The 27,898-nt window shown below is 41.3% G+C and overlaps 2 protein-coding genes across 6 annotated transcripts in view; one reads left to right on the forward strand and one right to left on the reverse strand.

Annotated features, from left to right (window-relative positions):
• SYTL5 (synaptotagmin like 5) overlaps nucleotides 1-6,174 on the reverse strand; it is an 81,625-nt gene extending 75,451 nt beyond the window's left edge. For all 4 annotated transcript variants that reach the window (XM_060770160.2, XM_060770157.2, XM_060770158.2 and 1 more), the window contains exon 1: nucleotides 5,840-6,174. The gene's annotated coding sequence lies outside the window, so the exon portion shown is untranslated. The remainder of the gene's footprint in view (nucleotides 1-5,839) is intronic.
• Nucleotides 6,175-15,503: 9,329 nt separating this feature from the next.
• On the forward strand, nucleotides 15,504-27,621 carry DYNLT3 (dynein light chain Tctex-type 3). 2 transcript variants are annotated; one of them, XM_060770154.2, is made up of 5 exons: nucleotides 15,504-15,673; nucleotides 19,004-19,045; nucleotides 20,022-20,145; nucleotides 21,822-21,899; nucleotides 25,289-27,621. In XM_060770154.2, the coding sequence occupies exons 1-5, from the start codon at nucleotides 15,626-15,628 to the stop codon at nucleotides 25,363-25,365; spliced, it is 369 nt and encodes a 122-aa protein (XP_060626137.2). In that variant the 5' UTR covers nucleotides 15,504-15,625; the 3' UTR covers nucleotides 25,366-27,621. The 2 variants fall into 2 exon arrangements, with proteins under 2 accessions (XP_060626137.2, XP_060626139.2); XM_060770156.2 differs by having other exon boundaries at nucleotides 15,505-15,655.
• Nucleotides 27,622-27,898: the final 277 nt, after the last annotated feature.

Consider the following 27,898-nt stretch of genomic DNA (forward strand, 5'->3'; position numbering starts at 1 on the left):
TGAGTAAATATCTAATGTACATCTATGACTGGGGGATACAGGTGAAAAGTGAGGAAGTTACTTATTACCAACCCTCACTCCACTCTTAATCCATGTATTTAGGATCCTGTTAACTCCTTAAGGGGAAAAGAAATCAGCAAATCCTCTTTCTAAAAATACATGAAATTCACACAGTTTAATTTTGCCTAATACATTTCACCCATGTGATTCAGTGCCACCACACATGTGATAAGTGCCAGCCTGGGCTATTAGCTATAATTTCCTTGCAATTAATTGTTTTTACTTTTCCCTGTTCATATCTCTATTCTGATCTACAAATGAAATTACACTAAGCAATGCTAGTGCTTTGCCACAGGAATAGATGGACATGACAAGCTTGGTCAATTGCCCAGATAATTGGGTTAGTGGACAAAAAAGGTTCAGAATTATGTTTTTTTAACTGTACTTTTCCACAATGTATCTGGGATTTCTTGAGCAGTTTATTGGCATAGTGGTTTGCTATTCAAAAGCAACAAAACTTGTAAACAATTTCAAGCAATGGATGGTTGACTCTGTGGATGCAGAATCCATGCATATTAGGCATGGGCAATCCATGGTTCTAAAGTACTTACAAAACTAGGGAGCTCTGGTGCTTTGCTTCTAAAGTGTTTCTAAAGTTCTGGTGGTGAAAATTTCAGAACTCTAACAAAACATTATAAATGGCAGTTCCTAATTGGTTCTATCATAAAAATCACCAATAACAAAATAATAATGAAATTTTGAAAGTTTTGTTAGAGTTCTGAAATTTTGACCACCAGAACTTTAGCAACACTTTAGAAGCAAAGCACCAGCACCCCTCGTTTTGTAAGTACTTTAGAACCATTTAGAACAATGGATTGCCCATGCCTAATGTATATGGAGGGCTGACTGTATTCATTTCCCATGAAATATAAATCAGCTGTACACCAATAGTCTCATGTAGTATTACACTAATCTAGATTAGCATTTCAAGGTCAATTGCACTACACAATTGATTTAATCTTTAGTTACCACAGAATTTCATCTTGAGTATAAACATTTTATGCTACCTGCATGTTTGTAGCGACATTTCTTAGAAAATATAAGCATCTTACTGGTTCTGTTTCACTTAAACACCTTGCTCGGTTGAATAAGCCCCACAGACATCAATTAGATAAACTTCTGAGTAGAAATACTATGATAGTGCTGTGAATTACATGATTTCATTAGATAATATCCACATTGATATAATCATATAATATTCCATTATCATAGTGTGACTAACTGCATTTATAGTTAGTGGAAACCAATGCTCGTCTACTAATTCCAGCCAAAATGTGTAGATTCCTATTCAGCAGATGTCCACACCTGACAACAAGGTCTGTCCAAAAGAGGAGCAAATTTCCTCAGAAGATGGTGGACTCTCCTTTGTCAGAAAGATTTAAACAAAGTTAAACAGCCAACTGCAAGGAATACCTGAGCTGTAGATTCATACAATTACTTGAGATTACTTTCAACATTGATTCCATGAAAGACATGTCAAGCCTAAATATCTTAAAGGCACCAGACCCATTTGATATTGAAAGCAAACAAGGTCAATACATGGATGGAAGACTGCCAATAAGTATCAGGTGCTGTAGGTTATTTCAAAGGAAGAAACTGGCCAAACACTCTTTGAGTATTTCTTGCCTAAGGGCCCTTCCAGATAGGACCTATAAACCAGGATCTATCCCAGGTTTTCTTCTCTAAACTGGATTATATGAGTACGCACTGTCAAATAATCTGCCGATAAATAGAGAATCTGGGATCAGATCCTGGGATACAGGGCCCATCTGGAAGGGCCCACTGACAATCCTATGAACTAGGTCATTGTATGTTGAAAGATGACTTGAAGGGGTGCTTGTTGTTGTTAATTGCCTTCAACTTCTGGGAACCCCATGAATGAGAAACCTCCAAGCCACATTATCATCAATAGCCCTGCTCAAGTCTTGCAGACTTAGGGCTCACTTGATTGAGTCCATCCATCTGTAGTACCAAGCAACACTTATTTTTAGTGAGTCATGTCTTCTCCTGATAGATTTTTTAGCTGTCCTTGGTACCCACAGAACTCTTCTCCTGCATCACATTTTAAACAAGTTAATGTTCTTCCTATCAGCTTCCTTCACTGTCCAGCTTTCACAACCATACATTCATCCCATTAATCTGTAGAGCAGCATTTCTCAACCTGGGGGTCGGGACCCTGAAGGGATTGTGAGAGGGTTTCAGAGGGGTCACCAAGGACCATCAGATACATATATTTCTGATGGTCTTAGGAACCCCTTTGGCAGAGAAGGCTGAAGATCTCTCCACCCGTCCTTCTCTTCCTTTTTGGAAACAGAAGGTGAATCCTCCCCCAAAACCCCTCCTCTGATGTGACTGACTGGCCTCTCAGCCAAGGAAAGAGCCATTTCTGAGACTACAAGCAGGGAGGGGTGCATGGCAGCGTGGTGCCCATGTGCAGGAGAGGGATAGAGAGTGAGGTTGGGGGAAGGCTCGCACTAACAAGTCCCTTGGAGGCAGGGGGATTCTGTGTGGGAGGTTTGGCCCAATTCTATCGTTGGTGGGGTTCAAAATGCTCTTTGATTGTAAGTGAACTATAAATCCCAGCAAGTACAACTCCCAAGTGTCAAGGTCTATTTCCCCCAAACTCCACCAGTATTCACATCTGGGCATATTGAGTATTCGTGCCAAGTTTGGTCCAAATCCATCATTGTTTTAGTCCACAGTGGTCTCTGGATGTAGGTGAACTACAACTCCAAAACCCAAGGTCAATGCCCACCAAACCCTTCCAGTATTTTCTGTTGGTCATGGGAGTTCTGTTTGCCAAGTTTGGTTCAATTTCATCGTTGGTGGAGTTCAGAATGCTTTTTGATTGTAGGTTAACTATAAATGTATTATTTTATTTATTTCCAACATTTGTACCCCATCCTTCTCCATCCCCAAAGGGGGACTCAGAGTGGCTTACAACAGCAACAATTCGATGCCAACATATACAGAATACATACACAATTTAGCACAATATTACACATTAAATAAAACAATTAAGTTAAAATCCATTTTAAAAACGTTATTAACAACCATGTAGCCAAATCCAATCTAGAAAATTCCAGCAACTGCAACTCCCAAATGACATCAATTCCCCCCCCCCCCCCAAACCCCCAGTATTCAAATTTGGGCATATTGGGTATTTGTGCCAAATTTGGTCCAGTGAATGAAAATACATCCTGCATATCAAATATTTACAATTCATAACAGTAGAAAATTACAGTTATGAAGTAGCAACGAAAATAATGTTATGGTTGAGGTTCACCACAACATGAGGAACTGTATTAACGGGTCACAGAATTAAGAAGGTTGAGAAACACTGCTATAAACTAAGTCCTCTATAATGTTTCAGTCACCAATTTGATAACCCACCTATGCTTAATACATGGAGAACACAGGGCTCCCATTCCCTTCCCTCTGCCCTTCAACCTTCTCTCATTCAGAATCCAAAGCACAGCAGGTAAAAAGCAGAGAGCACATGTTTTGCAGGAGGAGATACGTTTGAGTTAGCTCAGAGAGACTGGGAGGGTGCAATCATCTGCTTCTAACAGCCAAGACAGGGGACACTCACCTAGAGGGAAACTCCTCCACCCAGCAGAGAACTAGCCTTTCCTTCCAGCCCCCCACTTTGGTGATGTCCAGAAGCCAAGTACTGTCAGGACTCCTTATTCACAAGTTGTGTATCAACTGACTGCAGTATACATGGCTTGAAAATATTTCTTAAAATTCCAAAAGCAAACCTTGATTTTTTCCATTTTACATGAGGGGTAACATATAATGCATACAGTGGGCCCTTGAGAACCCATGGATTTTGTTATCGCTGTGTTCCTGTACCTAAACCCTGGGGGATGGATACCAAGGACCCAGGGGAGAGCTACTGAAATGATCAAGGGTCCGGAGAACAAGACCTATGAGGACTGGCTTAAAAAGTTGGGCATGTCTAGCCTGCAGAAGAGAAGGCTGAGAAGAGACATGATGAGAGCCATGTATAAATATGCGAGGAGAAGTCATAGGGAGGAGGGAGCAAGCCTGTTTTTCTGCTGCCCTGGAGACTAGAACGTAGAACAATGGCTTCAAATTACAGGAAATGAGATTCCACCTGAACACGAGGAAGAACTTACTGACTCAGACTTGTTCAGCAGTGGAACTCTCTGCCCTGGAGTGTGGTGGAAGCTCCTTCTTTGGAGGCTTTTAAGCAGAGGCTGGATGGCCATCTGTCAGGGGTGCTTTGAATGTGATTTTCCTGCTTCTTGGCAGGGAGTTGGACTGGATGGCTCACAAGGTCTCTTTCAACTCTATGATTCTGTTTCCAATAGTCAAGCCAGGGGACATTCACACTAGAGAATGAATCCACTTAAAATCCAGTTGCTGCCTCCTGCAGAAATATGGGGTTTGTAGTTTAGTGATGCTGTTAAAGACTCCTCACTAAACTACAAACCCCAGAATTCTGCAAGAGACAGCAACAGGATTTAAAGTGGATTCATTCTGTAGTGCAGTGGTTCTCAACCTTCCTAATGCCATGACCCCTTAATACAGTTCCTCATGTTGTGGTGACTGCCAACCATAAAAGTATTTTCGCTGCTCCTTCATAACTGTAATTTTGCTACGGTTTAGTTTTGGAGTTCACTTACATCCAGAGAACACTGTGGACTCAAACAATGATAGATTTAGACCAAACTCGGCATGAATATTCAATATGCCCAAATGTGATCATTGGTGGAATTTGGGGGAATAGACCTTAACATTTGGGAGTTGTAGTTGCTGGGATTTATAGTTCACCTACAATCAAAGAGCATACTGAACCCTGCCAATGATAGAATTGGGCCAAACTCCCACACAGAATCCCCATAACCAACAGGAAATATTGTGTTTTCGATGGTTCTTGGCAACCCTTCTGAAACCCCCCTGATGAGCCCCCCAGGGATCCCGACCCCCAGGTTGAGAAACACTGCTCTACTGTGATGAGGACCATGGAGGGAAGTTCCTCCAGGTAGCAGAGAACTCGCCTCTCCTTCCAGCCTCCCATTTTGGTGATGATGCCCAGCAGCCAAGTGCAGTCAATACTTCATATTCACAAGTTGTGTATCAACAGATTCAAGCATACAATTTTCTTAAAATTCCAAAAGCAAACCTTGATTTTTGCCATTTTATGTGAGGGATACCTTATAATGTATATAATGGGATCTTGAACACCTATGGATTTTGGTATCCGCGGTGTTCTTCTACCTAAACCCCGGGGAATGGCTACCAAGGACCCAGGGTCCTCACCACGACCTTAGTTAGGTCCTTAGTTATCCGAATGGCACTCTCTTTTCTTTCAGACCGGAATCTCCAAAAGCGAAGTTCGCTTCGGGAGGCGATGAGCAGCCAACTGCCCTACTTCTCGCCAGCCTCGTCCGACTGGGAGGCTTGAGCCACACTTTCCAAGCGGGGGAGCCTCTGCTTTGGCTGCATCCTGACCCCTTTCCCTCCCGACCCCGATCCTCCTTTCCTTGGCTTCCAAGGGAAGAAAAAAACAGAAGGAAGGGAGCGATAACATGGAAGCGCCGCCGACCGACACGTCCGCTGCCTTTGCAGCAGGTCTAAGCAGCAGATCGGGGAGGGAGGCAAAGGCGAAGGAGCCCAGGGACCAGCTCGGCTACCTCTCCACTCCTCTCCTCTCCTTCCCTTCCCTCCGAAAGCCTTCTCCAGCCATCAGCTCAGGGGCTGGCTTGCAGAAGGAGAGGCTCGCCTGGAGTCCCTTCGTGGCGTCCCTTACCTGCTGGCGGCTTCTCTGCCCAGTTTCGGCTGCTCCCGGCGGAGCTCAGCGTGCCTCCTTCCTCCAGCGCTGCAGGCTGAGCAGAGCTACCTCCAGAGGCAAACAAGAGCCCGGCTTCCTCCACTCGCTGCTGCCAATGGGGCTGACCAGCTACCCATCAGCGCCCCCTGCTGGTCTGCGTCGGGAAGGAGAAAGGGAGCATCTACACTGCAGAATGAATGAACGCACTTTGACACCGCTTGAAGGGCCACAGCTCAATGCTATGGAATCCTAGCATCTGTAGTGAGGCAAGGCACCAGCAGCCTTTAGCCCAAAAGGCTCAAGACTTTGTAACATGACATCTCTTATGATTTCATAGCATGGAGGTTATTATTATTATTATTATTATTAACTTTATTTGTACCCCGCTAGCATCTCCCGGAGGACTCGATGCGGTTGCCTCTGAAGACTGTTCAGAAGCTCCAACTAGTCCAACGCTTGGCAGCCAGGTTGCTCACGGGAGCAGGGTACAGGGAGCGCACAACCCCTCTGCTACACCAGCTCCACTGGCTGCCAATTAGCTTCCAAGCACAATTCAAAGTGTAGGTTTAACCTACAAAACCCTACACAGCTTGGGCCCAGTTTACATGTCCAAACGTATCTTCCCCTATAAACCATCAAGGACTTTAAGATCTTCTGGAGAGCCCCTGCTCTCGGTCCCATCATCTTTGCAGGTGCGTTTGGTGGGAATGAGAGTCAGGGCCTTCTCTGTGGTGGCCCCCCGGCTATGAAAATGGAACTCTCTCCCCGGCGAGATTAGGTCTGCCCCCTCTCTCCTGTCATTCAGGAAGCAGCTAAAATCCTAAAATCCTGGCTTTGGAGTCAGGCATTTACAGATTAATGGATGATTTGATATAGACTTAAGAGTTATTTGGCCACAATGTTTTGGACTGAGTTGTTGTTTTTAATGTGATGAATTGGGTTTTTTTTTTTTGTATTTTAGAACTTATTTATTGTATGTGATTTTATGACATTTATTGTATAGCACTGAATTTCACTGTTAGCCATTCTGAGTCCCTCCACAGAGGTAGAGAAGAACAGGATACACAAATTCTGAATAAATAAATAAATAATAAATGACATGGTGTCAAAGGGCATGAGTTCTTCAGTGTAGATCAGGCATAGGAAAACTTTGGCCCTCCAGGTGTTTTGGACTTCAACTCCCACAATTGTGGCATCTGAAGCCCAAAACACCCAGAGGGCCAAAGTTATTTATCATGTCAGAAGCAAATTGAGAATACAGTTATAATGTACAAAAAGCAAAGAACACAAAGTTAAAAACTTGGCATTATACTAAATGTCCTTTGACCAGAAGCAGGCCACCTGGACTGCCTTTGGTGTCACTGTGAGAAGTTCCTCTACTGTGCATGTGGCAGGGCTCTGGTTGCATTGTAGTAGGTGGTCTGGGTTGCTCTTCTCCGCACTCACGTGCCATGGACTCAAGGCTGGAAAACATCTCACCACAGTTTACCCATGCCTGATGTAAATGGACCTTAAGCCTCCTGCAAATTGGAAAGGTCCATGTGGAGGCATCAAGAGGAGGACGCTGAAGAATTGGGGATGGGGGGCTCCCAAGATTGAAAAGACATGGTGGGCAGAAGGTCCGGCGTTTATGACTTCTGGATGTCAATCAGGAGGAAAAAGGTTAAGAGTTGATGTTACAGCAAAGATGGGAAGGAACTACAGAACCTTAATTTCTTAGCATTTATAATGTTGACATAAGTCAGCAGGTGACTTGAAGGCACCTGCTGACTTATGAGCCAGTCTGGTGTAATGTTTTGAGTGTTGCACAATGGCTCTAGAGATCAAGGTTGAAATCCCCACTCTGGCAAGAACACCCACTGCCACATTCTCTCAGCCTCAGAGGGAAGCAAATTACACTTTTAAGGCAGGAAAGAATTAAAGGCACACAACAGCAATGTGCAAGATGGTTTTCTTGCAGACATGTCCTTATATCCTATGAGAGCAAAAATGATTAATGGATATAAGAAAGTACAACCCTGGTTGCCAACTTTGGGCATTGAAAGTAGAAGATTTCCAGCTGTCCTATTTTCCTTGGTTTTCAAGGTTGAATGGAAAAACATTTACTGTATAACTCTCTACCCTTGTCTCCCAGAACTGCAAAACACATATGAAATTGACAACATCGTCCAAGTCAAGAGCCACCCATTCTAGGTTGTCTTTGAGTTGTAAGGAGCAGTCTAAACATTTTGCATCTGAGGTAGAGGAAGAAATGACCTACTATGGCCCTTTTTAACACAGCTGTATAAAATCCACATTGAACTGGATTATATGGCAGTGTGGATTCAGATAACCTAGTTCAAAGTAGATATTGTGGATTATCTGCCTTGATATTCTCGGTTATATGGCTATGTGGAAGGACGCTAAATTATCTGAACATCTGATTTGGAAAATCTCACAAGGACCTGTCCAAGGTGCTAAAAGGACTATTATTATTGCCACTTCTTAAATGAAAATTTGATGTTATTTCACAGTACCATAAAACAGATCTCTGAGGCCCCTTCTACACAGCCATATAAAATCCAGATTATCTGCTTTGAACTGGATTATATGGCAGTGTAGACTCAGATAAACAAGTTCAAAGCAGATCATGTGGATTATCTGCTTTAATAATCTGGATTATATGACAGTGTAGAAGGGGCCTTGATGTACCCAACAGGGAGGAAACAACAAAGTGGGATTTATTCTTAATTTTTCTTTAGCTTTTCAGAAACTCTTGAACTTTTCAGTCCCATATTTGAGTAATCCAAATGCCATCCTTTATCCCTGGTTTTAGATCATCTGAGGAGTGCTCCACACTTTATAGAGTAAATGAATTTGTTGCTTTATGACCATATAGCAAACATCTTGGCAGGCTAAGCCAGGTGGATATCTGTAAATGTACATTTACTCATCCATTTTATAGTTTTCTCAGACACGTAAGAGTTATTTGACTGTTAACACACAGCTATAAAAATGCATCAGTGACAAGAGCACATAGCTGCTGTTGATCATATCAGCTTTTGGCATGCAAGTCCTCCTTTATCCTGGCAGCAGGAAGAGCCCTAGTCACATTATTATTTTGATGCATCTTCCAGTCACATGGAATCAGCTTAGAGAGAAATTGTGTTTGTAAGGCTGGGTCTGTATCCACACTGCAGATGTATAGACATTTGACACCATATTAACTACCATGGCTCAGTGCTATGGAATTCTGGGATTTGTAATTTTGTGAGATATTTAGCCTTCTCTGATGGAATGGAAGTTTCTGGTGTGCATCATGGACAAAAATGTGCATTGTAGACTTGAGGAATTAAAGTTCTCTACCTCGGAAAGGAACTGGGTTGCTGTGAGTTTTTCAGTCTAGGAGAGAATGCTGCTGGGACATGGGGCCCTTCCACACAGTCATAAAACCCGGAATATCAGGGCAGAATGACCCACAATATCTGCTTTGAACTGGAATATCTGAGTCCACACTGAGTCCAAATGCCGATAATGTGGCATTTTATTCAGCTGTGTGGAAGAGGCCCTAGTCATATAGCCCAAATAACTTACAGCAACCCTGTTATTCTGGCCATGAAAGCCTTCAACATCACAAGAAAGGAACTGTTCACATAGGACAGGGGCAGATGGATAATAAAAAAGTACTTTTCTGTTGCTAATGGAGTTAAATTTTTATTACTTGTATTTTATTGCTCTATGTCCTTAGTCCTCACATGGCCAATAAGGGGGAGTAACCTCTGGTGGTATTGAAATTTCTCAACACCACCTTAATTGACTTGCATTTCATCATCATCATCATCATTTTTTTTCAATATGATTTTAAAGATCTTTGCCAGATGAAGAAGCCAGTAAAGCTGTGAAAGCTTGCCAAATGTATTTTATGCTTTGGAACTGACTTGATAAAGGATCACTGTTTGTGATATGGTATTTTGTGATATGTCTAAACACATCTCTCTCTATGAGCCTACAAGAGCTTTAAGATTGGCTGGGGAGGCCCTGCTCTCCATCCCAACCTCTTCACAAGCACAGTTGGTGGGGACAAGAGACAGGGCCTTCTCAGTGGTGGCCCCTCAGCTGTGGAACTCCCTTCCCAGTGACATCAGGCAGGCCCCATCCCCCCTGGTTATTGGGGGGGGGGACTCAAGACCTGGCTTTTTATGCAGGTGTTTGGTGAATAGGAAACTATGGAATGAGACTTTAACAGTTTGTATAATGGACTATGGATTTTGGAAAATGATTATGGATATGAGATCATGACTTGACTTTTTAGATGGTTTTTAATCTGATTGATTTATATGTATTTTAATTGCTTATATGTTTAGATTCCTTTATATTTTGATAAGATGTGTTTTATTTTTTATCTGTATGGTATTAAATTTTGGGCAGATTTGTAAGCCGCCTTGAGTTCCCTCCGGTGTCGAGAAAAGCAGGGCAAGTTACAGTAAGTTGTAACAGGATCTAGTAAGTGTGTCTGTGTTAAAGAAAACCTTATGCTGTTAGTTATTATGTGCAGCTGCTAATGTAGGTCAGCTAGTACGTTTGGACCAAACCCGATGGGGTACAACTATATAGGTTTTAGAATACAGTTCAGCTTTTGCTGAGGGGCCTTTGCTCAGGCATTTTGCTCAACCATTTCTACTGCTCTCTCATTTGGATGAAGATGAAGAAACCTTATTCTGTATTGCTTACAAACACTATGTAAGTTTGTTGAACTGTTTGTAACATTGAAAGTTTATGTTTAAACTCTGCTGATAAGAGTAAAGTTTTTCTGTTCTTTTCCCTCTTACCTGGGTGCATTGGACTTGACTGAAATACACTTAGCGCAACAGAAATGAAGTAAATAAATAAATAAATATTTTTTTCTGCACAGTCAACCTAGCCATTTCCCCAGATCCATGCCTTTAAAACATGAAGGGAGTAAGTGGTTTTGCTGTTCATACTCAGGGAAGGATTATGGACCCATATCCTCTTTATACCTTTGGTTGGTGTAGGCAGGCATTCTTTCTTAAGTTCTATGGCATTTTTGCTACAGATATGCTGCTACAACCTGCTACTGAAAGTCTATGTTTTTCCAGCCATCCTTCACCATCCTGCAATGTTCATGCTGCTACAAAACCCTTCAGTTATACAGGGATGGGAAGAAAGAGGGGCTAGATGGATGTTGCCTTACTTCTGTATTTCAGAAGACGACTCAATTATTTTATTGTTCTACTTTATCTAATATAATGCTTATTGGGTTTGCTAATATGGACTAATTTTCTTCCAATTATGCTAGGGATCAGTACAATGCTGGTACCCATGGGTCACAATTGTCTCTTTCTTTCCTGGAAACTCACGGCAGACTGACAGCTGATGGCTCACAAATGGGCACTGGTCCACAGGACTTACTTTGACTAGCACTGATGTAATATTCTTGGTACTCTGTCTCTTGTCTGGTGGGTCCAGATACTAAAGGCAATAATTTATAAGTGTGAGGACATGTAGCCATCCTATGATTGCCTTATCCTTGAATTTTTAAAATCTTATTTTAAAGCGGTCAGTACTGGTAGCTATCACTATAACCTGTGATGGCAAATATTTGCAGTATAATATTGTACAGTATGCCCCTATGTATCTGAACTTTGTGTGGATACATGAAACCATAGATAATACTGAAAACTTTTTAAACTAAGGATTTATGGCTCTAGAATACTATAGAGTCATGCTGGAGGACCTAGAAAATGCTCAGAGAAGGCATATTTTGTCAGCTGTTGATAAATGAAATGCCAGAATCCACAATTATGGGGATTGTGTTGTATTTTAATTTTAAGTATTGAAATTATGTGTTTTATTTTGTAGCTACTGCTTTGAAATCTTCAAATCTGCATAGTTTATATATACTACTAATAAAATAAATAATATTCGGGTCTAAGTAATGTGCAAATGCAAATACTAAAATAAATAATGAAGCAGAATTAACAACCTCGTCTAGTGGCAGATGCTGGTGTAGGTGGTGAAAAGCAGTGATGAAAAGGTATTGGACAGGACCACATTTGTCACACAGATTGCTCTCATAAGGCCTCAGATACAGAAGGACACCGTTTTGTATCAACAAGGGCAGAAGAGACACATTAGTCATTTTAGGCCCCTTCTACAGTGCCATATAAAATCCAGATTATCTGCTTTGAACTGGATTATGTGGCAGTGTAGATTTATATAATCTAGTTAAAAGCAGATAATCTGGATGATCTGCTTCAATATCCAGATTATATGGCAGCGTAGAAGGGGCTGTACTCACTTTCTGTATGGGAAGTGGGATTGGTAGCACTATCCTGTCCTTTCCTTAAGAAATAAGATGTCTTGGGCAGATAAACTGCAAGTAATTCAGCACTGGAAGACATTCTGACCAAGTCAAAGGATATATCACTGCACAATAGGATTACTGCAGCTTAGAATCATAGAATCAAAGAGTTGGAAGAGACCTCATGGGCCATCCAGTCCAACCCCCTGCCAAGAAGCAGGAATATTGCATTCAAATCACCCCTGACAGATGGCCATCCAGCCTCTGCTTAAAAGCTTCCAAAGAAGGAGCCTCCACCACACTCCGGGGCAGAGAGTTCCACTGCTGAACGGCTCTCACAGTCAGGAAGTTCTTCCTAATGTTCAGATGGAATCTCCTCTCTTGTAGTTTGAAGCCATTCTTCCGCGTCCTAGTCTCCAAGGAAGCAGAAAACAAGCTTGCTCCCTCCTCCCTGTGGCTTCCTCTCACATATTTATACATGGCTATCATATCTCCTCTCAGCCTTCTCTTCTTCAGGCTAAACATGCCCAGTTCCCTAAGCCGCTTCTCATAGGGCTTGTTCTCCAGACCCTTGATCATTTTAGTCGCCCTCCTCTGGACACATTCCAGCTTGTCAATATCTCTCTTGAATTGTGGTGCCCAGAATTGGACACAATATTCCAGATGTGGTCTAACCAAAGCAGAATAGAGGGGTAGCATTACTTCCTTAGATCTAGACCTTATGCTCCTATTGATGCAGGCCAAAATCCCATTGGCATTTTTTGCCGCCACATCACATTGTTGGCTCATGTTTAACTTGTTGTCCACGAGGACTCCAAGATCTTTTTCACACGTACTGCTCTCGAGCCAGGCATCCCCCATTCTGTATCTTTGCATTTCATTTTTTCTGCCAAAGTGGAGTATCTTGCATTTGTCACTGTTGAACTTCATTTTGTTAGTTTTGGCCCATCTCTCTAATCTGTCAAGACTGTTTTGAATCCTGCTCCTGTCCTCTGGACTATTGGCTATCCCTCCCAATTTGGTGTCGTCTGCAAACTTGATGATCATGCCTTCTAGCCCTTCATCTAAGTCATTAATAAAGATGTTGAACAGGACCGGGCCCAGGACGGAACCCTGCGGCACTCCACTCGTCACTTCTTTCCAAGATGAAGAGGAAGCATTAGTGAGCACTCTCTGTGTTCGTCCACTTAACCAATTACAGATCCACCTCACCGTAGTTTTGCCTAGCCCACATTGGACTAGTTTCCTTGCCAGAAGGTCATGGGGGACCTTGTCGAAGGCCTTACTGAAATCCAGGTACGCTACATCCACGGCATTCCCCGCATCTACCCAGCTTGCAGCTCTATCGAAGAAAGAGATCAGATTAGTCTGGCATGACTTGTTTTTGATAAATCCATGTTGACTATTAGCGATGACTGCATTTGTTTCTAAGTGTTTGCAGACCACTTCCTTAACAATCTTTTCCAGAATCTTGCCCGGTATCGACGTGAGGCTGACCGGACGGTAGTTGTTTGGGTCATCCTTTTTTCCCTTCTTGAAGATTGGGACCACATTGGCCCTCCTCCAATCTGCTGGAACTTCTCCCGTTCTCCAAGAACTCTCAAAGATGGTTGCCAATGGTTCCGAAATGACTTCCGCTAGTTCCTTCAATACTCTGGGATGTAGTTGATCTGGCCCTGGGGACTTGAACTCATTAAAAGCGGCCAGGTATTCCTGTACGACTTCTTTCCCAATTTGGGGTTGGATGTCCTCCAATCCCTCATCCACTCCATCTTGCTGAGGTTGAAGACTCTCTTTTTGTGAGAAGACCGAGGCAAAGAAGGCATTAAGTAGTTCTGCCTTTTCCCTATCCCCTGTCAGCATTGCCCCATCTTGTCCGCGAAGAGGTCCTATCGCCTCCTTGTTTTTCCTTTTTCTACTGACATAAGAATAGAAGCCCTTTTTATTGTTTTTAATGTCCCTGGCAAGTCTGAGCTCGTTTTTTGCTTTAGCCTTGCGGACCTTTTCCCTACAGGTGTTGGCTATTTGTTTGAATTCTTCTTTGGTGATTTCTCCCTTTTTCCACTTCTTGTGCATGTCTCTTTTGTGTCTTAGCACAGTTAGAAGTTCTTTGGACATCCATTCTGGCTTCTTTGCACTTGTCCTATTTTTTCTCTTTGTTGGCACGGTTTGCAATTGCGCCTTGAGTATTTCACTCTTGAGAAATTCCCATCCATCCGTAACTCCCTTGTCTTTTAGTATCTGTGTCCACTGAATGCTGCTCAGTGTTTCCTTCATTTTTTGGAAATCAGCTCTCCTAAAGTCCAAAATGCGGGTTTGACTTGTCTTAGTTTCGGCCTTCCTTTGTACCTCAAATTGCAGGAGCACATGGTCACTTGCCCCTAAGGATCCTACCACTTCGACCGCATCGATCAGGTCCTCCGCATTTGTTAGGATGAGATCAAGAGTAGCCAATCCCCTTGAATACCACTTTAATGGTCATGGTTCAATGCTAGGGAATCACGAGAGTTGTAACTTTACAAGGTTCTTACCCTTCTCTGCCAAAGGTTGCTAGTGCCATACCAAACTACAGCTCCCAAACTACATTAATTTTACAGTGTAGATGCACCCAGAGATGCGCATACGGCCACTTCAAAGATTCCAGGAGCCATCCTTGGTACTTCCTTGGGGTGCATCTAAACCAGGCATGGGCAAACTTTGACCCTCCAGGAGTTCTGGACTTCAACTCCTAACAGCTGGTCCACGACATGCAAGTGTGGACAAGAGCAAACCATAGTTCACTGACTACAATGCAGTTTGAGCCCTGCCACATGCACAATGGAGGACCTTTTTATAGCGACGCCAGAGGGACTTCAAGTGGCCAGCTACTGCCCAATGGACATTTGGTATAATGAAACTTTCTAACTTTGTTTGTGTTTTAAATACATTACAACTGTACCATAGAATCATAGAGTTGCAAGTGACCTCGTGGGCCACCCAGTCCAACCCCCTGCCAAGAAGCAGGAAAATCGCATTCAAAGCATATCCTCAATTCGTTTCTGAAACGATAAGTAAATAAATAACCAAACTAGAAATCCCAAGATCCTATGACAGGGCAGTCAGAATGGTGTCCACTGCGTTCATTCTCTTGGGTAGATCCACCTCTGGTTGGCAGATCCTGGGTGCTGCAGTCCCCAGGAGCGTTTGGGGTGCCCTTTGCAGCTTGCTCCCAAGGAAGAGTGGGGGGAGCAGGCAGGCAGGCAGGGAGGGAGGGAGGGAGGCAGGCGCTTCTTTTGCCGGCAGATGGAGCTGCAAAAGGGAGGTGCCACCCTGCCCTTCTTTCCCTGCCTCCCTCCCTCCCTGCCTCCTTCCTTCCTTCCTTCCTCGGGGGCTGAGCGAGAGGCGGAGCTGTTCCTTCTTTCCCAGCCAAGTCAGAGCCAAGCAGGGCGAGGGCCTCCGCCGGGAGAGCAGGAACCCGCACCGCCATGGAGGAGTTCCACCCCCATAATGACGAGGTAGCGGCAAGAGCGGCAGTAAGAGCTTCCCTCGCCTTCCTTCCCCCGGGAAAGGAGCAGCCCCCCTCTCCTTTCCTCGATTCCCTCCCAGGGTCCTTCCCGGAGGAGAAGAGAAGGCCATCGAGGCGTTGCCTTTGGTTCCTCGCGCCTCTACACTGGAGCATTCATCCAGTTTGACACCACTTGAGCTGCCAGGGCTCAGTGCGATGCCATACTGGGAGCTGTGGTTTTACAAGGCCTTTCGCTTTCTCTGCCAAAGAGAGCTGGCGCTTTACCAAACTGCAACTCCCAGGATTGCATAGCACTGGGCGAAGGCAATTCAAGTGGTGTCGAACTGCATTCATCCCACAGTGTAGATGCACACACACACAAGACTCACTTTTAAGGCCCTTCCACACAGCCATATAATCCAGAATATCAAGACAGGAAATCCACAATGAAATGGCTTATCTGAGTCTACACTGCCATATAATCCAGTTCAGTGTGCATTTTTTACAGCTATGTGGAAGTGGCCTTAGGCAGTCTGAAAGGGAGGAACCAAGGCCTGCAAAATGGAGGGTGTTACAAAGTTTTTTATATATATATATATATATATATATATATATATATATATAATTCTAGTTTTAAGGCAGGACGGTGCCTTGCATCCCCAGATAACCCCAGAGTTGCTCCATTATGTATATATATATTTTTCCCATGACTTCCTTTGACATTTCTGTGTTGTAAAGTGTGGCTGAATTAAATCTGTTGTCGGACTGTGCCTTCGAGTATTTTCTATTTGGAGCAATTTTATCATGGGATTTTTCCTGGCAAGAATTCTTCAGAAGGCTTTGGGGAATGTTTTTAATTGCTTTCACCTCTCTGAAGCAGAGTGAGTGTGACTTGCCCAAGAACGCCCAGGGCACCTTTACACTGTACAATTAACACAGTTTGACACCCCTTCAACTGAGCCAGCTCAGTACTATGGAATCCTGGGAGCTGTAGATTTACAAGGTCTTTAGCTTTCTCTGCCAACGAGATCTGATGCCTCACCAAACTACAACTCCCAGGATTCCATAGCTTTGAGACATGGTGTGAAAATAGTTTCAGACTGCATTAATTCTACAGTTTAGATGTGCTATAGTGGGTTTCCATAGCGGAGTGTGGATTCCAACCCTGACTTCCAGGGTTCTTGTCCAGCACTCAATCCATGAGACCGCACTGGCTCTCAATCCTAATGAAATAAGGTACAGTAGAGTCTTGCTTATCCAACATAAACGGGCCAGCAGAACACTAGATAAGTGAAAATGTTGAATAATTAGGAGGGATTAAAGAAAAGCCTATTAAATGTCAAATTAGAAGTCACAACCTTTTGAAAAGTGATGTTCACCAACACTCATGCAAGGCAACTAGGTCTCTCAGCTGTTAAACCGATGTACCTAGGTATGTCTTTGAACTGTTAAGGACAAAGACATGCCAAATACACAAAAAACATATATTCATTCAGCAGAGTTTCAGAAGTGTTCTTTTAGTTACCCAAAAACATCTACTCTCCCTTAAAATATATTTGCCTTTAAATCATGCTCTCAAGAGAAAAAATAAACAGTCTTCTTTAAAAGTAACAGGCTTGTTTACTCACAAAACTTTATGTATACAGCATACAGACACTTTGCTTATAAATCCAGTTGCAATAGGATCTGAAGCAGTTTCTCTGTGTAGGTATATGTTTCCTTAGCTTCACTAGTAAATTGTCCAAAGCATCTCTAATGGCTTCTGCCCTCTCTAAGAGTCTAATGGCTTCTATCTCACTGAAGTCTAAAGCAAACACACTTCTCTACATGGCTTCTCAAAGCAAACACTGATCTAAAATGGAGTCTCAGGTCCTGAACATGCCCAGACCTGATCACGTGGTCTGTAGCCTCTCCAACAACAAAGAGGTTAGGTAAAATTGCAAACCAATACACACATACAATACAGCAAGCAATTGTGTACATAACAAACAGATAGTGGAGGCTTGAGAAAGTTGTCATTTCCAACAATCCTATCTAAACTTTAATGGGCTTTTCATGGGATGTACACATGTCATGAGGAATTAATGGCTGGTTTTATATGGGCTAGTTTTAAGAATGTGCAAGGACAGTTCTTCAATAGGGTGGCAACCACTTCACATACGTATGTGCAAAAGAGAACTAACTCTTTGATTCTGTAACATGTATAAGCTGAAGGTCTGTTTTAAAAACTTCATTTCACAGTCAAATTGGCACAGTGCCTTGCAAGGAAACGAGCATCTCTTCCTTTAAGCTGTCTGTCCTCTTGCCTTTTTTGTTTTAGTGCTATAGAGGTATAAAAGAAAAAGGGAGGGATGCAATGTAGTATACTTGGTATAGGCCATGGAGATCATACACTGTGAGGAGCGTCGAGCTGGGTATGTTTAGCCTGCAGAAGAGAAGGCTGAGAGGAGACATGATAGACATGTATAAATATGTGAAAGGATGCCATAAGAAAGAGAGAACAGGCTTGTTTTCTGCTGCCCTGGAGACTAGGACTTGGAGCAATGGGTTGAAACTACAGGAAAGGAGATTCCAGCTGAACATTAGGAAGAACTTCCTGAGCTGTACAGCAGTGGAACTCTCTGCCTCAGAGTATGGTGGGAGCTCCTTCCTTGGAAGCTTTTAAACAGGAGCTGGATGGCTATCTGTCGGTGTGCTTTGATTGTGCTTTTCCTGCATGGCAAAGGATTAGACTACATGGCTCATGTGATCTCTTCCAACTCTATTATTCTATGATTCTATGAGTTATGATTGTATGATTTTTAGCATGTAATCAGAGATAGTCTTGCTGCATTTCAGAGAGGTTTTGGCTTGCTTAATATAAAACTTGGTTTGTATGAATGTGTAGTAGGATCTTGGTATGACTCTAGTTTTTGAAGCTACATTATATGGTCAGTGTAGACACATATAAGTCAAACTGCATTATATGAGTCTACACTCACCATATAATGCAGCTTCAAACTGCATTATATAACAGTGTAGATGGGGCCGATATCTCAGAGTTTCAGAGTTTAGTTTTCAGATTCCCTCACCAGCATCCATGTTTGCTGAAGTCCCATCATATACAATGGCATAGCAAAATGGTATCCCTTCTATGAAATGGTGAAATCCAGTGTTTTTTTGGTTTTTTTTTTGAGACGGGGTGGTGGTGGTGGTCTTACTTTCAAACTGTGAATGGTTGAATCTATGGGTACAGCATCCATGGAGGCTACATAGCTTGAACTGTCTTGATTCATTCATTTATTGTATACATTGTTATGGAATCAAATTGTTGATATCAGATATTTAAATAAAGAACTGTTAATTGTTATTTTTTCAGATGACTTTTAACACTGAAGAAGCCCACAATATTATTAAAGATGTAAGTGATTTATTTCAGTATATTTTATTTTATGTATTTTGCTGATACAATGCATTTCTTAGATGCCCCATGTTTTCATATTTAAAGTGCCCCTGAAAGACTTGGGCTATAGTCCTGTGTAGTTATTTGTAATCAATGGAATATACTGCTGAAAAGATCTGCATTCACCGGCAAGAGGTTCCTTTGGACTGTAATGGCTTCTGTTCACAGACAATCAACTCTGGATAAAAACAGAATCAATAACTTAATACATTTCCAGAGAAGACTAACGTGGTACCATTACATTCCCTATTGATGGAATTTTCTGGGAGTATCCAGACAAAATTGCTGTCCATTTGTAGCCACCCTATATTTCCCCATCATTACTTCTGCTGTTCTGACTTAAATACAAATCCAACTTAAGAACAAAACTATAAAACCTATCTGCTACATAACTTGGCGACTGTATTTAAATGGAGTCTGAAGCTGCAGTTCTGCGATGTTCAGGAACTTAAGCCTCTTTGAAATTAATAGGATTTGCTTCTGCAGCTGTTTAAGCGTTGGACTGAAGGTACGTGATATGGCAGTAGTCTTAGCATAGTAGTTGCCCAGCTGAAACGAAAGGAGCTCTCTGTCTGAATATCATTGTAGCAACAACATGGGATTGTAGCACTAACACAATATATCCACCTCAGTCAGACATTTTAGTTGTGTTATAGCAACTCATTCGTTCCATTGTCTGATTGTATTCTACAACCCTGACTGCTGCTTGCTGCTTAAAAGTTCTATCACCAAGATAGGAGCTGTGTAGAAAGTTCATGATTAGTGAACTGCGTTTCCTAATTTTGGAGTTTCAAACTAAGAAGAGGGGCAAATAAGAACTTCTCTCTGACATTGAAATTGTCTTGCAAACCATTGTGAGGCTGAATTAGAATTCTTCTACTAATATTCATGCATTGTTTATTGATCTTTTAAAAAGTTTAATCTTCATTTTCAGTGCATTGAAGGTGTTCTGGGCAAGGCAGATTACAATCATGACAACGTCAATCAATGGACTGCAGCCATTGTGGAACAGTCTTTGTCGCATTTGGTGAAACTGGGGAAAACGTACAAATATATTGGTAAGAATAAGTGTGCACATTCATTATATTATTTTTGCTAAGAATATATAAGAGATTGATGATAGAAATTATTGCCAGGCTTTCTTTCACATTCTGCATTGGAGTTTCATGTTGTTTATCAGGACAGGAAACAAATTTGATCTGATCTGTTTGTTGTTGTTCCCTGTGTTAAATGTGATACAGTGGATAAGTTGTATCCATCACAAATAGGACTTAGGTTTTAGTTTCTCATAGCATCAATGGATATACTTCAGTATATTTCAAAGTAATGAAAATAATTCAATCTCTGGAAAAAAAAAGGATTTAAATTCTCAATAGCAGGGTCCATTCTACAAAACGTTTTAAAGAAGCTATATAACCCCAGAGTTATTAGCTAAAATGAACAAAACCCACCGAGCTGTAAAAAACAGAAAGGTACTTTTTTCATGTCTGGTGGTCATGTCCAATAGTATCACAATTTTGGAAAGGGGTAATTATGGAAGCAAATAACATACTCACCAATAAGGTCAAGAAAAACTTATCAATGTGCCTACTAGGGGCAGTACCATACTGTGGTTAAGTCCGCTTTGACCCAGGTTTAAGAAATCCCGGTCGGGGTTTGCACAGCAGATGTAGTCTGCACAGCAACCACAAAAGCCTGTGCTTTTGCGACTGAGTGTCCAGATGTGTTCCTGGAACTTTCCAGGGGAACACTCAGATAACCTAACCCCTTCCCCAAAAACCTCTTTTAAAAATAAAAATACTTACCCGGCCTCCTTTAGCATGGTGCCGGAGCTCTCCTGGCGCATAGGAATGACGCGCCAGGAGAAGGGGGACAGAAGCAAAGTTCCTCCTCCCTCCCTTTCTCCTGGCACATCATTCCTACACACCAGGAGAGCTCTGGGACCATGCTAATGAAGGCCGGGTAAGTTCTTTTAACAGTGTTTTTTGGGGGGGGGGGGTTGAGGAGGGGGTTAGAGCCCTCTCATGTTTCCTGGGTCTGATTCAGTCTGAAAAATGCAAGACAGCTGTACTGACGGTCCCTTCAGAAGTCCCAGAACTTCTGAAAAGGTAGTCCACACTCTGCCAACAGCAGGAAAGATGCAAATCTTTCAAGAATACCTGTTTCTTTCTTTCTAACAAATAGTCTCAACACAAAGCAGAGTTTTCCTCAATTAATGGAACATGTCTGTAATTTGCAAGTGTTGAAAAGAAGGGGTGTCATAAAGCGAGGTTTCCAAAGATGGGGAAAAACTGTATTTTTTCATAGCGGGAAGTGGCTATGAAAGAGTTAAAGAAAATTGCCTCTGCATGCCTTCAGTAACAAAAACATTGCAAAGTTGCCCCCCTTCCTCCTTTTAAAGTCAAAAATGTCTCCAATCGAGTGAGCAACCTTCTGAGATCCAAGTGAAGCACTCATGGCCCTAGATACCAAAATGATGACCAGTCCAGTCTAGAATATCTGGGTCGCTAAAAGCCACATTCAGCGGCTTTCTAAAAAGAAGGAAAACTTAAAGTTTACAGTCAGAATATCTTCACATAATCCAACAGAAACAGCTGTTCAGAAAAGGTATCTGTTCTTCATCCATGCTCTGGTAAAGGGGTGATCCAAAGTTTCATTAGAAGAGGGTGTAAGTCTAATGATGTATCTGCTTCTTCCTTCATTAATGAACACTTGCTGCATTTTCATCTTTCAGTGACCTGTGCAGTGATGCAGAAATGTGGAGCTGGTCTGCATACAGCAAGTTCATGTTTTTGGGATACTACAACTGATGGTAAATGCCTTACTCACAGAATCATTTTTTTAATATTATAAAAAGCAAGATCTTCTAGTTGATTATTGTTAAACATTACAGATATTCCACTGTAAATAATGTACAAAGACATTTCACAATTGCCAATACAAATTGTACAATACTCAGATGTTAGTTGTTTGGTACAGTATTGTATATATTTACATGAACTCAAGGAGGTGTGCCTTCTTTTTGAAATAAAGGCTGACATCTAGTTCAGCAGTTATGCAAATTGGATTTGGAGAATTGAACCCTAGGCTCTAGAGTCGTAGCCCAACATACAAACCACTGCTTCTTTCTGACTCACAATTTAATTTGACATGTTTAAATCCAATAGGGAATCATTGTTTCTGGCTGAGCTTGAATAGAATCATAGAATCATAGAGTTGAAAGAGACCTCATGGGTCATCCAGTCCAACCCCCTGCCAAGAAGCAGGAAAATTGCATTCAAAGCACCCCCGACAGATGGCCATCCAGCCTCTTTTTAGAAGCCTTCAAAGAAAGAGCCTCCACCACACTCCGGGGCAGAGAGTTTCATTGCTGAAGGGCTCTCGCAGTTAGGAAGTTCTTCCTAATGTTCAGATGGAATCTCCTTTCCTGTAGTTTGAAGCCATTATTCCACATCCTAGTCTCCAGGGAAGCAGAAAACAAGCTTGCTCCCTCCTCGCTATGGCTTCCCCTCCCATATTTACACATGGCTATAATCATGACTCCTCTCAGCCTTTTCTTCTGCAGGCTAAACATGCCAATCTCTTTAAGCCGCTCCTCATAGAGCTTGTACTTCAGACCCTTTATCATTTTAGTCACCCTCCTCTGGACACATTCCAGTTTGTCAACATCTCCCTTCAATTGTGGTCTGGAACTGTGTGGAACTGGACACAGTGTGATTCCAATTGTGGAACTGGACACAGTGTGATTCCAGGTGTGGTCTGACCAAGACAGAATAGAGGGGTAGTGTGAATCCCTGGATCTAGACACTAGACTCCTGTATATGCAAACCAAAATCCCATTGGCTCATGTTTAACTTGTTGTCCATGACACCAAAAATAATCATTGCATACTCTGTGAAATCCATCTAATTCTAAATCACAGTGAAGGATAATAGGCTGTTCTAGATAGGCAGGGCTTGTTAATTAGGGAAGAAATTGTTGAAAGTGCTGAAGGTGTTTTGTTTTTTTTAATACACTTTGCTTGTTGATATGTCTGTTCTCACTCTATATTTGTAGATGTAAAAGAGAGAAAAAATATTTTCTCTATGATTCACTGTGTGTGCAAGTTCTACAAGAAAATGTACTATTCCTGGCATCAAATCAAAATAAGAATGTTTCCTTCAGTATTCATGCTCAATACATTGAACGTTCAAAATTGGCATAATTTGATATGAGACTAGTTGAGTACTCATCTTACTGCGTGGTCATAATACAGTATTGGATTACGCACAAAGCTTTCAGTGTCAGTGGTATTGTTTATTTTATTTTTAGGTGTTTTCAGGATGCTTTCCTAGGACAAAATCAAACTCAAGGCAGCCTACAATTAAGAATTCTGGCAGAACAACAATTAAAACTAAAAGTAAAACAGGATATTGGTGCCCTCTCAAGTACCTGCATGGTAGGAGTCACTTGGCACAAAGACAAAAAGTACTGTTTGGGGTGGATGCCACTGGATTTTCAATGGAGCATGAAAGACTTAGAGAGGATAGTGGTTTTGAGAGAGCAACTCCTCCAAGTTATTAGTAGAAACTATCACTGACAAGTAAAGGCATTATATAGGGAATCCCTTAACTACATTATAAGAGTGGACATAACAACAACAACGACAGCAAAAACAACAATAATAAATAATTTTTATTTATACCCCGCCACCATTTCCTCAAAGGGGACACTCAGGGTGGCTAACATGAGGCCAAGCCCAGAATTACAGTACAACAAAATAAAATAAAATACAAACAGCAAGTAATAACATCAATATAAAATACATAAAATAATAGAAAATGAGATAAACGTATGCAAAATAACATGATGAAGAAATAAAATAAAAGCATGATGGGCAGGCCAAATGCACAGAATAAGATTGATAAATCCTGGGTGAGATAAGTAAATGTAGAAGTATGTGTCTGTGGGGGACTAGTTCACATGGCCATAGTCAGACCCAGAATCTATGTTGATGAGCAGATGCTATTTTTTATGCTTTCAATAATAATTTAATAACTGTTATTGTTCTTAAAATACTTTTCTGAATCCCAGCCCCTAGTGCCCAGCAGTGCATGTCTCGGACTATTATCAAGATTCATGTTAAAAGAAAAGTTCAAGTAGGTTTAACTCCATAATCTAGTGGTTTGGACTTCTTTTTGAGAGTGAGGGTTAAGCAGAAGGTGGGTGGCCATCTGTCAGAAGTGCTTTGATTGTGTGTTACTACATGGCAGGGGGTTGGTCTGGATGGCCCTTGTACTCCCAACTTTATTCTATGACTTCAACCCTTGAGACCAGTATTCAGTTCCCTGCTCAACCATGGAATCCAACTGGGTGACCGCGGGTAGGTCACATTCTCTCAGCTTCAGAGAAAGGAAAAGGGAAATCACTTCTGAACAAATCTTGCCAAGAAATTCTCATGAAAGGGTCACTGTTAATCAAAAATTAATTGAAAGCACAAAACAACAAATATACATCAGTTTGTAACCCACATGGTTGCCATATTAGATTGGAAACAGATATAGGTAAAGTCATTAAGTGTAGTCAAGCCCGACTCTGGGGTATGGTGCTCATCTCCATTTCTAAGCTGAAGAGCCAGCATTGTCCCTAGACTCTTCCAAGGTCATGTGGTCAGCATGACTGCATGGAGGGCAGTTACCTTCTTGCAGAAGTGGTACCTATTGATCTATTCACATTTGTATGTTTTCGAACTGCTAGGTTGGCAGAAACTGGGGCTAACAGCAGAAGCTCACCCCGCTCTGCAGATTCGAACTTCCAACCTTACTGTCAGCAAGTTCTGCAGCTCAGTGGTTTAACCTGCTGCACCACTGCAGCAAACAGACACAAAATAGGCAAATAACAATAGCTCATGCAGGCTACAAGTAAATGGAGTGAAATAAGAACAGAATTACAGGTCTGACTAAAATTTCAAGAAGCTGTTATTTACAATTACTATACAGCCTTGTAATATTAAATATTGTTTGTGATCATTTGTTTCAGGGTGTTTTGTTTTTCATGTGAGCTCTTATATTTGAGACTTTTTCCTCTTGTATGTGTTGGTGCAAAATTAACATATGGGATTATATCAGGGGGGACATTCTTTCAGGTGAATTCTGGTCAGCCGGTACTGTTTGAAGAATTAAAAGAGAGCCTGACCATTCTTTCCTTCAAAATTTGTTACAGGCTCCTGCACAGTCAGATGGGAAAACCGAACCATGAACTGCGTTGTCAACATCTTTGCCGTCGCCATTCTCCTGTAGCAAGAATTCAGAAGCAACACCAAGTTATGCCAAAGCCTTTAATATATACTCAGAGAAATGCCGTAAGAATGATTAGATAACATTATATATATCAGCTATAGAAAGAGGCAAAAAATGGGCTTTTAAAAAGTTTCTGCACAAAGTGTATGTATTATAGCAAAGCATAATCTTTCAGTTTAGCCACCTATAGTTTGCTTTCAAAAGCAGTTGTTAGTCTCCTCTATATCCATTCTAATATATTGAGAGCTACTCTTTTCCTCCTATTTACCTAGAAAGGGTGATAAAGCCATTAATCAGTATGAATGTGTTTGCACCAAATTGTCACTGGCACTTCACACATAGTGGCTCAGTGGCTTAAATCCTTGTGCCGGCAGGACTGATGACCAAAAAGTCAGCGGTTCAAATCCAGGGAGCGGGGTGAGCTCCTGTCTGACAGCTCCAGCTTCTCTACAGGGACATGAGAGAAGCCTCCCACAGGATGGTAAAACATCCAGGTATCCTCTGGGCAACATCCTTGCAGACGGCCAATTCTCTCACACCAGAAGCATTTTGCAGTTTTTCAAGTCACTCCTGACAGGAAAAAAAACAAAAACATAGGGAATAAAGAGAAAAGTAATAAATGGAAGAAAGCATTCTTTATATATACAGCTTTCCAGATTTGCTGGGGTAAGAGATACAGAAGTTTTAAAAAAACTTTTTAATCAAATCTACAAATAATCAAATCCACAAATTTGGAGGACGGAATGTCTCATTTAAACAGCTGGTGATACATTTTGTAATCATAATGAGAAATGAATGCTGTATTACAACAGCATTCATATTGTGGCCAGCTGAGGCATTCAATAGTGCATCTAATCCAATGAAACCATACAACCTTATCCCAGCATGTATGGTTTCAGTAGTTTCTCAGTATACTAGAGGATGTGAAAAAAAAAATCTCTGCTGGTTACAAATTGTAAAATTAATGATTTGAAACGAATTAAGCTCATTGAAGAGTTCCTGTAGCATACTGTATCAAATACAGAAGAAAACTGCAAAATGTATTGTTGAAAGCTTTCATGGCTGGAATCACTGGGTTGTTTTTCAGGCTATGTGGCCATGTTCTAGAAGCATTCTCTCCTGACATTCTGCCTGCATCTGTTGCAGGCATCCTCACAACCTCTAAGGATGCCTGCCATAGATGCAGGTGAAACATCAGGAGAGAATGCTTCTAGAACATGGTCACATAGTCCAAAAACCTACAACAACTCAAAACTGCAGAAGTTTTAAGTCTGGTTTCTGCTTTATGGGAGCAACATATCTTGATGCCAGAGTATCTTCTTATACAGTATACAAATGTTCTAAAAATGAATGTTATTATGCTGGAATTGGTTGCTATTAGTGCTTAGTTTTTTTTATATATTGCAAAACTTGTGAAGATATATTCATCAAATTAAGGAAAGCGGTGGGTAACTTTTGGTTCAGTGATTGGCAGCTCAATCCTAGAACTTGGTGCAATAACACATTTTACATAATGGATTTTTATTGTGTCACTGCTAAATCACAAACCAAGAAAGTATGATATTATGGTTCCTTTACAAGCAGATATATGTACATAGAAGTTTCAAATTGGGATATAAACCTTGGGGAAAGTTTGCCTATTATCTATCTATCTACAAGGAAGGCAGTTCTGATTATGGGCTAGCTTTTGACTTTTATGATTTTGTAGTTGGCGTGTGCCTTAGAGATTCAAAACTTTATAAAAGAATTCTTCCTAACTCTCATTGGGAATGCACATTTCTTTTAAAAATCTAATCTATATCTATCTGAAGGGGCACTTATTCAGATATGAGCAATGACTGAAGTGATTTTTTTTTGCACTTAGTTGAAATCCTTCAGTAGGTTTTATTTTAATTTAATATGAATTACATGAAACCTCCCATTTATTGAAGGTTTCAATATGTATTGTTAATTAAAACAAGTTTACAGACATAGTAATAAATTCCACTGAACACAATAGTTCATATTTCTGAATAACCATGCAAAGAAACAGCAGTATGTATTCTTCCAAGACATAGAAATATCATGAAATTTCAGTCAGATTGGTAATCATATTAACTTGAAAAAGTACTTAAGGAAATACAATCATATTTGAAAGCATGTTTAGATTTCATAGTCTTGTTTTGCCAAAAGTTCATACAAAGTCATTGTATTCATTTGTAGTCATTTGTGTTGCTTGTCACGAGAACTTGAAATTTCTACAATTGCATTTTGCCCTTTTACAACCATTAAGATTGATTTTAAAAACTTCCTAAAGGTTATTCTGAGCTGTGTGTGTGTGTATATACATACACACACACGAACGCATATATATGCACGCACGCACACACACACACACACACATGAATAAGTGTCCAGAGGAGGGCGATAAAAATGATCAAGGGTCTGGAGAACAAGCCCTATGAGGAACAGCTGGGCATGTTTAGCCTGAAAAACAAGGTTGAGAGAAGACATGATAGCCATGTAAAAATATGTGAGGATAAGTCATAGGGAG

The sequence above is a fragment of the Anolis sagrei genome, chromosome 3 (assembly GCF_037176765.1).
Source record: "Anolis sagrei isolate rAnoSag1 chromosome 3, rAnoSag1.mat, whole genome shotgun sequence".
Classification (NCBI taxonomy): domain Eukaryota; kingdom Metazoa; phylum Chordata; class Lepidosauria; order Squamata; family Dactyloidae; genus Anolis; species Anolis sagrei.